This window comes from Saccostrea cucullata, unplaced genomic scaffold (assembly GCF_032062105.1).
Source record: "Saccostrea cucullata isolate Sc308-1 unplaced genomic scaffold, CSIRO_AGI_Scuc_v1 ctg846, whole genome shotgun sequence".
Classification (NCBI taxonomy): Eukaryota; Metazoa; Mollusca; class Bivalvia; order Ostreida; family Ostreidae; genus Saccostrea; species Saccostrea cuccullata.
In genome coordinates this window covers 116,008-130,000 of record NW_026927703.1, presented here as the reverse complement: position 1 = coordinate 130,000, position 13,993 = coordinate 116,008, and the positions used below count along the sequence as shown (strand labels likewise).

The 13,993-nt window shown below is 33.5% G+C and overlaps 1 protein-coding gene across 2 annotated transcripts in view; it reads left to right on the top strand.

The window, feature by feature from the left end:
* The window catches only part of LOC134275300 (protein starmaker-like), a 13,573-nt gene extending 174 nt beyond the window's left edge, over positions 1–13,399 (top strand). The window contains exons 2-10 of one of the 2 annotated variants that reach the window (XM_062757575.1): positions 2,798–2,918; positions 3,182–3,272; positions 5,289–6,736; positions 8,072–8,164; positions 8,424–8,516; positions 9,275–9,443; positions 9,642–9,728; positions 9,897–10,028; positions 12,966–13,399. In XM_062757575.1, the coding sequence (XP_062613559.1) occupies positions 2,798–2,918; positions 3,182–3,272; positions 5,289–6,736; positions 8,072–8,164; positions 8,424–8,516; positions 9,275–9,443; positions 9,642–9,728; positions 9,897–10,024 (2,230 nt within the window). In that variant the 3' untranslated portion in view covers positions 10,025–10,028; positions 12,966–13,399. The remainder of the gene's footprint in view (positions 1–2,797; positions 2,919–3,181; positions 3,273–5,288; positions 6,737–8,071; positions 8,165–8,423; positions 8,517–9,274; positions 9,444–9,641; positions 9,729–9,896; positions 10,029–12,965) is intronic. The other variant, XM_062757576.1, reaches the window with a different exon arrangement.
* Positions 13,400–13,993: the final 594 nt, after the last annotated feature.

Sequence of the window (13,993 nt, the reverse complement as noted above, 5' to 3'; positions counted from 1 at the left end):
AGTATTTTTGAAAAGTGTTCAAATTAAAGCACAATGAACTTTTTTTAACACACTGGGCACGTAAAATTGGTCTTTTTGTCTGTAATCATAAATAAACATGGAAAAATCGTGATAATAAAACGAAGAATCTGGCTACTTTCACTTTGATCATCAATCACCATTATCACTGATCTGTGCATTTTTACCAGCATTGTAAAAGTTGTTGGGTATTAACAATAATCATGATTATGAGATTAATATAAGACCACATTATAACATTAATTAAGACGGTCATAATTTGTTAAATTTATACTTATGTGAACACTACAATGATACTTTCATTGTTACATATGATGTACATACTTGCCAACCTCCAGCATTTAAAAATCTGGTCATGACCAGATTTTGAAAGTAAAAAATCTGGTCATAATGTGTAAAGACATTCACAACATATTTACCATGATTAAATTATATATACATATATATGTGTATAAGTATTTGTGTTTTGAGAATTCTTTTTATTAAAAAGACTTTAACTTACAATGACAAAAAATTCATATATAATTTGATTATAAATTTTCTTGTTAAAAGAGAGCACTGAAGGTTTCTTATATCAGTATTGACCTGAATCAGCCAGGTGTGCATTTTTTTAAAAAGCAATTTCAGTATCTGAATAAATCTGTATAATTTGAAAGTATTCCAATTTTGGCTTTGAAGTAATTTTTCCTCTTTCGTAATTAACGAGTGCAATATGTATTAAATAAGCAGTTAGGGCTATACTGTCTTCGATCACTTTATTTTATCTAATAAAAGTTGTTTTCCAAGAATCTTTGTTGATATGTACATAAATATCTTTTCTCTTTTCCTTGGTTTATTCAGTGACCATGGTGACATGTCTCTGATTCAATTTGTTCCTGCTGGCCCTGATAACAATCTAGTTCTATCGGAAGCCATTTAAATTGACTTCAAACAATGATTTGTCAAAACAACACCCAATTAATTGTTTACACCTGCACTGATAATTAATCCATCATCATTGTTTACGTAGATCTAAGCTTGGGTTGTAACTGGAAGTTAAAAGTGCAACCTAATTTACGAACCAAATCCGGAAATCTGCAGATTTTCGGGTTCGGCAAAAATCGGTGAAAAGCATGACCCGCCGGGTCATAAAAAATAATTGGGTTACAGGTTGAAAAATCAGGTGTAACCTGACGAAATCGGGTGAGTTGGCAACTATGGATGTAATGATTTACATGTCATATGTTGACAGTGTGACCTTTAGGGTGAGCGCAGATACTTATCAGGTTTAATTTAGATCAAGTTCATCAAACCACACATGAAATTTGGTGCTTCTAGTCTCTGACGTCACATGACATCGAATTTTTAAAAGTTGCATTAACAAACCTTAGCCTGAACAGTGCTGACATTAAATAAAAAGGTTTCGCTGTTTATCTGCAAAATATCCATTAAATGAAAGTGATATTCTTATTGAATTTTTGTTGCTATTCTCACGAGAACATAGCTTAACAAAACGATGCATTGTGGGTTCTGAAGTAACTTTGGAAAAAAAATCGTTGGATCAATTTTCTCTTTGCTCAGGCATAGTTGTTAGAGCTTGCATTGCAAGCAGTGCCTTTCTCTTTGCTCAGGCATAGATGTTAGAGCTTGCATTGCAAGCAGCGCCATGCCTTGCCGTCGCGCTCAACTTTGCAACATTTACACAACATGCTCGTTTTGCACAACACGCCGTCGCGCTAACACACAACGTATGATATGTATGGTGTCCGGACAACACGCCGTCGGCCAACTTTGCACAACACGCCGTCGCGCGACATTGCGCCGTCATGCTAACGCACAACACGCCGTCGCGCTAACACAACTTTGCACGCGCCATCGCGGAAGTCGTGTACGGAATATAAGCTTGCTACGGACTTTTAGCAGATTTTTTTTTTAATTTGTTATAACAAATTATTAATTTGTTACCAATATCAATTTGTTTAATCAAATTAGTAATTTGTTAAAACAAATTAGTTATTTTTAAAATAAATTAGTAATTTGTTTAAATAAATTAGTTATTTGTTAAAATAAATTAGTAATTTGTTAAAATAAATTAGTAATTTGTTAAAACAAATTATATTTGTTAAAACAAATTAGTAATTTGTTAAAACAAATAATTAATTTGTTAAAATAAATTATCAATTTGCTAAAACAAATTATCAATTTGTTTAAACAAATTTTAGTAATTTGTTAAAACAAATTATCAATTTGTTCAAAACAAATTATCAAAGTTGCATTAGCGCGATGGCGTGTCTTTTGTTAAAACAAAGTTGTTTTATAGCAAATTATCAGTTTGTTATAACAAATTATCAATTTGTTATAACAAATTAAAAAAAAATACTGCTGCGAAAGGGTGTTGTGCAAAGTTGTGTTAGCGCGACGGCGTGTTGTGCAAAGTTATGTTAGCGCGACGGCGTGTTGTGCAAAGTTGCAATGGCGTGTTGTGTGTTAGCGCGACGGCGTGTTGTGCAAAGTTGCGTTGGCGCGACGGCGTGTTGTGTGTTAGCGCGACAGCGTGTTGTGCAAAGTTGCGTTAGCGCGATGGCATGTTGTGTGTTAGCGCGATGTCTTGTTTATCTGAACGCGATGTCACGCTAACGCAAATGGCCCTATCCGGACACCATAGATATGGGAATGGTTAAATGTAAGAGCTATAATAATATAATGTTTATATTGAGCTCTTTTGGAGTGTTTTATGTAAATCTGCTAGAAATCTGGTTTTTCTTTATAATTTTTTTTTTATTCATTTGTTTTATTTCAGTTTGCTGACAAAAGGAACCATTAAAAAAGCATACAAAAATAAAGTTGGTCGGGAAATTACAGCTGATGAAAAAAACACCCTGAATCTAGTTTTGAAGAATATTCTTACTGATATCAACCAAGTAAGTTCAATTTCCAAATGATACTTTCTAGTTCATTCGAAAATAAAAGCAAAAAATAAAAATGGGAGATGTAGAGAGAAAAAGCAGAATGGTACTTACATAATATTGGACATTAACATGCATGTATCTGTTACTGTGAACATTTTATTTCTTTACCTGTATTCAACACTTTAATATAATATTTCCAAATAGTGTTTTCATGCATATTAGCTCATTAATATGTTTTCACTTGTTCTCCTAATATAAAGCCTTTTTTCCTGTAGCATGGTGGAAATAAGGAAAATGCTCAATCCCTTGCCTCGCCGTTAAAACGAGTAGAATCTCCAGGTAAACGTACGCCTGTTAAAAAGAAAGGTGAGCAGAACTGGTGAATCAAGAATTAATGTTTTATACACATACAGAAGTATTTGGATTTATCTGTAGCTTATGTATGGCTCAGGGACCCTTCCCTCAGTTAACCATACATGATAATAAGTACACTCAGAATGACAAATTTCTCCTGAAAGCATTGTCAAATAATGGACATTCATTTTTGTTTAAAGTAGAACATGATGACAATAAAAATTTTAAATGAAATATACTGGTAATGTTTTTCCCACCTACCTACCCTATTTTTAGCTCTACTGGTCAGAGACCAGAAGAGCTTATGCGATAATAAGGTGTCCGTCGTCCGTCCTTCTGTCTGTCTGTCTGTCCGTCTGTCTGTAAACAATTTTTCAAAACGCTACTCCTCCTACAGTTTTGGTCTGATTTTAATATAGCTTGGCACACAAGTACACTACACAAAGATACATAAAATAGTGCATCAGATTTTGATTTCGATGAACGGTGTTGCCATGGTTACTAAAAATAGAATTTTCCGTGAAATTCATTTAAAATGCTACTCCTCCTACAGTTAAGATCTGATTTCAGTATAACTTGGCACACAAGTTGACTACACTAAGATACACAAAATAGTGCATCGGTTTTTGATTTCGATGAACGGTGTTGTCATGGTTACTAAAAATAGAATTTTCTGTGAAATTCCTTTAAAACGCTACTCCTCCTACAATTTTGATCTGATTTCAATATAACTTGGCATACAAGTAAACTACACTAAGATACATAAAATAGTGCATCGGTTTTTGATTTCGTTGAACGGTGTTGCCATGGTACCTAAAAATAGAATTTTCTGTTAAATTCTTTTAAAACGCTACTTCTCCTACAATTGTGGTCTAATTTCAATATAACCTGGCACACAAGTAGACTACACAAAGATATATAGAATGGTGCATTGGATTTTGATTTCGTTGAATGGTGTTGCCATGGTTACTAAAAATAGAATTTTCTTTGAAATTCCTTTAAAACGCTACTCCTCCTACAATTTTGATCTGATTTCAATATTACTTGGCACACAAGTAGACTACACAAAGATACATAAAATAATGCATGTTTTTTTTTCGATGAACAGTGTTGCCATGGCTACTAAAAAAAGAATTTTCTGTGAAATTCCTTTAAAATGCTACTCCTCATACAATTTTGGTCTGATTTCAATATATGACTTGGCACACAAGTAGACTACACAAAGATACATCAAATAATGCATGTTTTTTTTTTTCGATGAACAGTGTTGCCATGGCTACTAAAAAAAGAATTTTCTGTGAAATTCCTTTAAAATGCTACTCCTCATACAATTTTGGTCTGATTTCAATATATGACTTGGCACACAAGTAGACTACACTAAGATATATAAAATAGTGCATCGGTTTTTGATTTTAATGAACAGTGTTGCCATTGTTACTAAAAATAGGAATGTCTGTGAAATTCCTTTAAAAAGCTACTCCTTCTACAGTTGTGGTCTGATGGCAATGGCTTCTTTTCTCATCCTTTGTTATAAGTACAAACCAGTAGAGCTACAGTCTCGGCAGAGACTTCTGGTTTTTCTCAGGTTGGAATAGAAAACACACTTTTTTATCATTGCCTTGTCAGGGCCAGTGAGAACAGAGTTGACAAAAAGAAAACATGTATTTATATGCAAATTCTTGGAAGACAATTTTCATGGGATGAAATATATTATTATACCTCATATGAATAATCACTAGTTAGATAAAATCTGATTGGGTGTGACAGTCACGTTACCTTCGTGTTTGCCCTGCAACAAAACTTCATGTTTCACAAATGTTACATCACACTGACACATTGCGCGACTGAGATGATAACTACTGAGATAGATTGTTTATATCGTTGATTAATAATGTTGATATAAATTTTAAAATATATTTATTGGGAAAACTGTTTACATGTGTGGGGAATGAATGGTACTATGTATTAGGTAAATCAGAATTACCTGGTACTTGTCATGAATGTGATTAGTGTATCTTTTGTTAACAGAGAAATCTGCAGTGCCTCTTCAGTGTAGCAGAGATAAGAAAACCTCCCGGACCTCTGTTTCCCCCAAACTGAGGGTGGATGAAGTAGTAGATGCTGTGATGAAGTCCAGCGATGAGGAAGATGAGAATGAAGATGAAACATCACACATCTCACCCCAGAAAAAGAAATCTCCACTGAAGAAAAAGTCTCCTGTAAAGAAAGCAAAACAAAATGTTAAAAAGAAAAATATTGATAGAATAGAAGAAGTAGTCAGCGCGGTTCTGGACTCGGAGAATGAAGATGATGATGGCAAGAGTGGGGATGTCTCAGATGAAGATGCTGAGGATTCAGATGATAACGAGATGAAAAGAAAGCTTTCATCAGATGAGTCAGACAGTGAAGATGAATATGAACCTTTTAAAGATGAATCCAAATTTATTTCTCCTAAAAAGGTTTTGAAGAAAAATGGGAAGAAAAATCAGTCGGTGAAGAAAAGAGGAAATCAGAAAAAGAGGAAGAGGTACAGTCTGAGTTCTGATAGTGATGTGGAGGAGGAGGTGATCATTTCTGAGAAATCAAGCGAAGACTCCTCTAGTGAGGAAGAACCTGTGAGGACTAAGAAGTCTGTCAAAAGGAAGAAGGTCATCTCTAGTGATTCTGAACAATCAGAGGAAGAATGTAAACCCAAACGACAGAGGACACTCTACAGTAAGAAGATTAAAATATCTGATGATGATGATTCTGATAGCAAAACGGAGAATAAACCAAGCAGAACTAAAAATACATCGGGGGGAAAGAAAAAAAGCACAGTGTCAAAGAAAGTGAAATCTGTAGAAAAAAATGTTTTCAGTATCACTGAAGTGTCAAGTTCTGAAGACGAAGGCCTGTCACTAGCACAGCTCAGAAAGCTATCTGCATCTAGTCAGGATAGTTGTAAAGGGGAGAAAACTCTGTCAGAATCAGATGTGAAGAAAAATGTGAAGAAGAGTGACAAGAAAGATAAGCAGGACAAATCTAAGTCCAAGGCCCCTCCCAGTAAACACTCAAAGAAAGCAGGGAGTGAAACAAATAGAACAGGTAGGAAAATGACAAATAAACGTAGTGAAAAGAAACAAAAGAAGAAGAAAAAAGTGATAGAGTCTGAGGATGAGTCGGAAGGCTTGGAGATAATTTCTACAGACTCGGATTCTGAAGAGGATGTGCCCCTCTCTGTACACAGGAAGACATCTTCATCAAGTGTGAAAGAGGCTGAAATAGACTCAGACAAAGAAAACTCAGATTCTGAGGAAGATGTCCCACAATCTAAACACAGAAAAACATCATCATCAAGTGTTAAAGAGGCTAAAATAGAGTCAGACAAAGAAAACTCAGATTCTGAAGAAGATGTCCCACAATCTATACACAGAAAAACATCATCATCAAGCTTTAAAGAGGCTGAAATAGAGTCAGACAAAGAAGAAATAGATCAGGTAAAGTGATTTGATATACATGTATATCCTAAAATGAATGAAAACGTGTACATTTCTTAGATATTATACCAAGTATAGCAATATATTTGAAAAGCTAGCTTTTCACTGAACACATTTAAGATCATTAGGGAGTGGAAAGAATATAGGCTTATTGTTCTCATGTGTATATACAATGTATGTTTATTACATATGTATACATTACGTACATATACATTGTATATACAGAAAATTAGCTTCTGGAACTACATATGAATATTGTTCGTTTGTTATTTTGTCAAGAGGGTTGTCTCCAAACTATGAAATAGCAGTGGATATATATTAAAAAATAGATGGATTCAGGGTTGAAGTTTCTCCCCTAACCGGGTTAAGGGTGATACCACAAAATCCAGGGGTTTATGACATTATATCTGATGAAATTCCCACCCCTGGGTCCAGGGGACAGTCATGCTGTTACTTTGTTTTTGAAGAGCGATAATTAACTCAGAAGTTTTGGATTCCAGGAAATGTTGATGCTGATAGTGTTCAGGTTTGCAACTCTAAACATGTAGGTATTGAAGTTATATGAAATGTATAATATTTGTTTATTAATAATAATTATAAGTAATTTCAAATAATATGGAAATTTGCTGTTGATAGTACATGTATTGCAGTGCATAGTTCAAAGTTCACCCAATCTAATTAAAATACAGATCTCTATACTGAGCTATAAGTATAGAGATCTGTATTATAATTGGATTGAAGTTCACCTAGATTGAGATGAGCTGTTGAATCCTTACATGAGCAAGGTTTTAATGTTCTAGTTAAGTTTTAGGAGGGAGACCATTGCCAATTAATGATAAGGCTTATTGAACATGCTGAAGCAGAACTTGTTAGTGAGTGACTTGAAGTGTTTGGTTTTGATTGTAATGTCACTCTAGCACTAGTACCTACTTGTATATTCTACACCCAAATCTACACAAAAATATCACTCAAATCAATTTCCTAAATGGTTTAGAAAAATAAAACAGCAAATGTATACACATAAAAAAGAGATAACCAAGGGTTCTAGATCTCATGGGGAAAAATACTTGAGCAATAGATGGTAGGGACTTCCAAATCACTTTGACATACCCATGGTATTGTGTTTGAGATATCAAAGTCCAAATGTATTTATTGTTAGTCTGTGTTGCTCATTTGTGATATTTGTCAATACATGTATTTGTGAAGGTGTGGTTTCACTGGTTTGTAACTTTTGGTTACCTATTGTCCACATTCAAGAAACGGTGTCAAGCAGAATCAACTCTATATAATATTGTCAGTTTATCGGGTGAGATGCTGTGCTCTTTGTCTCTGTAGGATTCAGACAGTAGTTCAGTTTCTGAGAGCAAGGCTTCAACAAAGATTACATCTGTTGAAAAGAAAAAGAAAACATCTAAATCAACAACAAAGGTAACTTTTAATTAAAGGGAGTTCTAAAAAAAAAAAAGATTAGGGCCAAGGATATGCAGCTGCTGATGGAGTTCAGGTGCACAATTTCCCTTACTGAAATGGACATGATATTATAGTCTATCCTCTCATCGTGACTGTCTTGTTCACAGTTTTATGGTCTATTGCTAAGTAATTATAAGCCTTACTTATCTTCTATAAATATTCAAACTTAAGGTATTTAATTAATATATCCTAAATAATGATGATTTTATTCTTTTAGGATTCAGCCAGTAGTTCAGATTCCGATAATGAGGCTTCAACAAAGATTACATCTGTTGAAAAGAAAAAGAAATCATCAAAAACAGCTACAAAGGTAACATCAATTTCTCTGACATCGTCCATTTACCACCTCGTATATGACTGGGTATATAGTGTTAATCATGTCTTAACTCAATCATACTGTCCTTCCATTTCTTTGTCTATCACCCTTTGCATCAATTGTGTCAATTCAAGAAACTACATGTATATATACTGTAAACCAACTTTTATTCGCGTGCGAGAAATTTTTGCGAAGTTCGCAAGAGCCTCTTCATTGCGAATATTTCTCGCCGCAAACCAGTCCTTAAAGTGTATGTGTCATAAACAACAGATCCAAAAAGGCTTGATTGCAAAAATTAATCGTGGCGAACTTATTTAAGCCTTGTAAATCGCGAAATAAAGTCATTTTGAATAAAAGATGGTTTACAGTATTCAAGATATTTTTGCATCAAAATTCAGAATAGAGAAAATATTAATGAGAGGTATTCAATTCTGATTTCTTTTTATTCTGCAGATCATGACCTAATATATATACATCCTTCAACTTATTGTGTTTTTTTTTTCATCTAAATGTATAGCTTTGTTTTGAAGAAAATATTCAAGGCTAGTTTTCAACAATGCATATTCATGAAAATTATCTGAATATGGACATGGAAAAAAGGATTCCTGTAGGTTTGAATTGACTTGTAGAATATTCACAATCCGGAATCTTACTTAAAACAAGTGTTATGATCATTATAAGATATATAGATTACATAAAAAAAAAACTATGATAATTTCAGGTTTAGCATGACTATATATATCTTTTTACAGATTTCCCCGAGGGAGGGTAATGAAGAGGGTGCTCGGATGAAGGAGTTACGTAAAATCTGTCGGGCGGTGGGGATCCTGGTCACGAATTCCCGACACCTCTCGGGATGTACCACGGAAAACCAGAAAATAAATAAACTGAAGCAACTGCTGAGGGAGGCAGGCATGGAAGGTAGGAGTTAGTTACCCTGATGTTTTCTTAATTGTACAAGTTTATTGAAATTGAACAAAATCTGTAGGGGGATAAATTTCAGTGGAAAAGTTTGTTTTTTTTTAACAGAAAAACTAAAAAATTTTCGGTTTACACTACATTTAAAACTTTGATATAGAGTACTTTATACTGTGTAAATCGTGTTCATTCTATCTGTAGGTAGGCCAAGTATGAAAAAAGTGGAGGAGGTGAGGCTAATGAAGGAAGCGGCTGAGCTAGATACACACAACATACTGAAAGTAGAGGGTAAGAAAAATGTTTAAAGTTGTCTGTGTCAGAAACAAGAGTGACATACATTGTATAATTTTCTTCATCTGAGAAAGAGTTGCTTCAATTTGACTTCCTGCACTTGCACTATATTGCCAGAAATTGAGATACTATCTTATTTTCACTATTGTTTCTTCTATTTTACAGGGAGAGGGAAAAGGAAAGTGAACAGCTTATTTTCAAGGTCAGATAATTCTCCCAAGGTCAAGGCCACACCACCAAGAGAAAAGTTCAGTAGATTGAGGGACATTATAGACAGTGACTCTTCTGACTGAGGAGGTAATTTTGTTAAGTTATACAGGGTGTCAACATAGCACTCAACTGCTTGCCAAATGAAAATATTTACACTAAGCATGTTTTTTGCATTTAAAGTGAATGGAAATATATTGCATTCAAAACACCATAACACAGAGAGGGGATCAAAAGGTTAAAGATGACGTTTTAGTTTGAAGTCACAAACGTTGAACGTCATGGAAATGCAATGACATAAGCGAAAATCAAATATCACGCTCACTTTGAACATGAGCTGTTGCTTTGGATCTTCCATTAACTGGAACTTACCAGAACGATAATACAGGAATTTTCAAATATACATGTAAATCCATTTACAATGAAAGGCAATATGAGTTATAATATCAGCAATGAATGATTAATTTTTGAAGGATAAAGTCTCATAACTGCAACGGTAAGTGCAAACAACTTTTTATGATGTGCTAATGCGTGTTACTCAATTTGTGTGCATACACAGTTACAGTTATGAGACTTTATCCCGCTTCAGACAAATTTGTCGTTTACTGATTGGATAAAAGCTAATCACATGATGCCCTGAAATTTTCCATATCATGTCTCCGTCGAGGCGAAGAAATATTTTATGTTGATTGTTATTGGATTAAAACTTAATATTTTCATAATATGCACAAATATTTTTTTATATCAAAAAAAGGTCTTCAGCGGGATAAATTCGTAACACAGTCAGTTAGTGACCTAATACGGATTCATACAGGGTGTGAAATGGAAATCCGTATTGGGACTCGGCTTCGCCTCGCCCAATAAGGATTTCCATTTCACACCCTGTATGAATTAGGTCACTAACTGACTGTGTAACTAATATCTTTCAAAAAATAATGTTTCACAACTTAAGTAAATATGGTGTTGGCTTATGAATTTTATTACTAAATAACTAACAAGGCATATTGTTGGGGCATATTTTTTGGAAAAAAAAATCCTCTATTAAAAGATTGCTCTCAAATTCCCAAACCTTGTATGAGAAAGAGAAGTTTAAATTCCTTGAGATACATAAGCGAGCAGGAAGAAATCATAGCACTGTTGGTCATTGGTTCCTGCTTCTCATTTTAGTTTAATACATATGCATTATTCTTAATTTAATCGAAAATAACATGTATGTGTCAGAACAAGCACATTATTTATTTGGTTTGTTCTCTGATGTAGTCACCTGCAAGAGTTGTTCCCCTTTGACCAAAGACTATTCTTGGTACAAGTCAACAGCTCCAAAAGTGTTAAACATTGTTTAAATTTTATGTATAAAGGACAGAATTATTAGTTCTTTATGAGTGTTTGCATTAGCAATCAGCATGCACAAGTCATTTAGTTATGTAGATCTTCAATAAGATATTAGTCAACTTTAAATACCTTTATTATTGTGTCCTAACAACTTTGTTAATTTATCAGACCTGTGTGAAATTTGGTCATTGTGAAAAATTGTGATAATGTAAACACATTTTATTCCAACAGATCAATCAATGCTTTTTTTTTTTAACTCTTTGATCTATAATATACTAGCTGTGATATTGATCACACTTGGTAAGGTGGAGAAACCTAGCTACAGCATGGATGAGATTGAAAGATTTCAACTGGTCATTCTAGGAAAAAATTCTGTACATTTTTTTTTTTGTAGTAGGAAAAACAATCCTTAATGCTTAATAAGAAAAAGAACAGCATAATCTCCTGTAACTTTTATTAAGTGAGACAATGGTAATAATATCTTTTAATAGAAAATATACATTACTTAATGACAAACATTTTAATAATAATGTTTCAAATAAATAACTCTCAAATAACATAAAATAAACATGACATTAAAACTACTTAAAGACTAATATTACTGTCAGTTTTAAACTTTGATGTTAGATAACAATGCATTCAAACACAACCAAAAATAGTTAAAAAAATAAAACAAAGAATTTTAAAAAATAATACATATTAAAATTCAAAAAGTGAATGTCATCATTAAAGTAAGTAAGTTACATTAAAAAAAAAAAATCATGTGATGCTCAAATTTCTGACCTACATTTCACAATCAAAGGTGATGGGTTAGTGAGAGTTTTGTCATGTTTTTATACAGATGTACATGTATCTATAGTTGACCTAGTTGTGACCCTTTAACTGCTATCTGTTTGGGTTTTAGTTACCTGATTAACCAGGTAACCAGGAGGCTTCGGTGTCGTCTAATGAATTCACACCAATTATCTCCGATAGCCTGTGTATTCCTCATTCAGGGGATATGTCTTTGATCTTCCTACAAGAAATTTACAGATAAGTGTATTGCCCAATATCTCACAATTATACTGCTGTGTTGAAATTGAAATGGGATGGCACAATAGTGATTCATTTTGCTCTTCATTTAAAATTCATATGTATACATTCCAAAGGATTTCTATCAGTGCCTATTTTGAAATTTTAGGCAGCTTTCATATAAACTGTTTAAAAAAATGTCATTTCTAATTTCATCAAATTTTATAGCACTAGGAAATCATTTTATCAGAGAGATGTTCATAAACTTCATGAATCTCCTTCACAAAAAATTTCAATCTTAGAGCATATATATTGTTGTTTGTCAATAAAACTGTCAATTTTGCACAGACAGAAAAAAAACTAACATGGATTGAATGAAGTCAGTTAAAAGATCAAAGAATATACAAGACTACACTCCTATCATGCTTATATAAAGTTAGTTGGATCTTTTTTTAAATAACATGTTTTTTTTTTACTTTACAAGATAAATGAGTGATCAAGTGGTTCAGGTTAATTTTCATTTAGCTACATCATTGTGATTGAAGAGATACAAAAGAATTTGTCTTACATGCGGAATATTCATGAAGGGTATTGTTGATTGTCCTTGTAGCAAGATAAAGTAAGAACATGCACCAAAATGTACATTATGCAACAATGTAAAGAATAAATGTCCTCTGATTATAGGTTAAGCCAGGCTAGGAGAGGGAGACCCATTGTATGGGGGTACCCTGCAGAGCCAAGGAGAATTTGACTTTGAGGTGACATTGGGTGCAGCTACAATAGAGCAGAGCCAATTACATTCCTGCCTCCAATTACATTATAGATCTGATCACTCAAGGATGAATATGCTTATCAAGATCATTAATTCTGCACCAAAGTTTGAAACAGGACTTGATTCATCTGTCAGAGTTTTTGAACATAAACAATTTTAAATGGCTATTAGTTTTGACAGTGTTTACATTCACTCTTTTGAAGTACAAATTGTGAAAGATTTGGATTGTACTTTTTAGAAAGAGTAAAGCTTTAGAAAATTTCATATATGTCTATACTTGATCTTATTTTAAGCTCTTTAATCAGTAATGTTTGGTACATGTAAGTAACTTGTATTCAGCTTTTACATGTATAACAACGTGCTTCATAAAATACAGAGTACAATTAGATACATGTGTATATATGTTTTTGAAAGGTGTTACATGTAGTCCTAACAACTTGAATTTTGTAATCATATGATATGACATCTTTCTGTTTGTAAAGTTCTCCATTGCCAGTTTATTTCTGGTTACATGATCTGTCATTAGAACACAGAGTATGAGACTTGAAGGCTTTTTTGAGAGCTTAGGAAGGTTTAGAATCAATGATATAACCGCCAGTCTCCTGATAAGTACCATAAACTGGTTCCCAGCCTGTGACGAGATAACCAGTATCAGGAGAAATCAGCACCCTACTTCCTGTTCTTGTCTGTAATGTCAGCCAGAAATAACATTTATGATCCAGACAGCACTGAATGGCCAACTTACAGAATTCTTCATAATCAGTATATCTAAGTACTTAATTCTCAGTCTGTAATTGATCAGTTATTGATCAGTTATTGGTCACCTTTCTTCTGCCTGTGTGATGATTTAGTATAAGAATCAGCCTTTGATTTCTTCCTGAGAAAGTAGGAGTTGGTGTCAGTCATAACATCTGTTTCTCTTACCAGTGATTGTGAATGA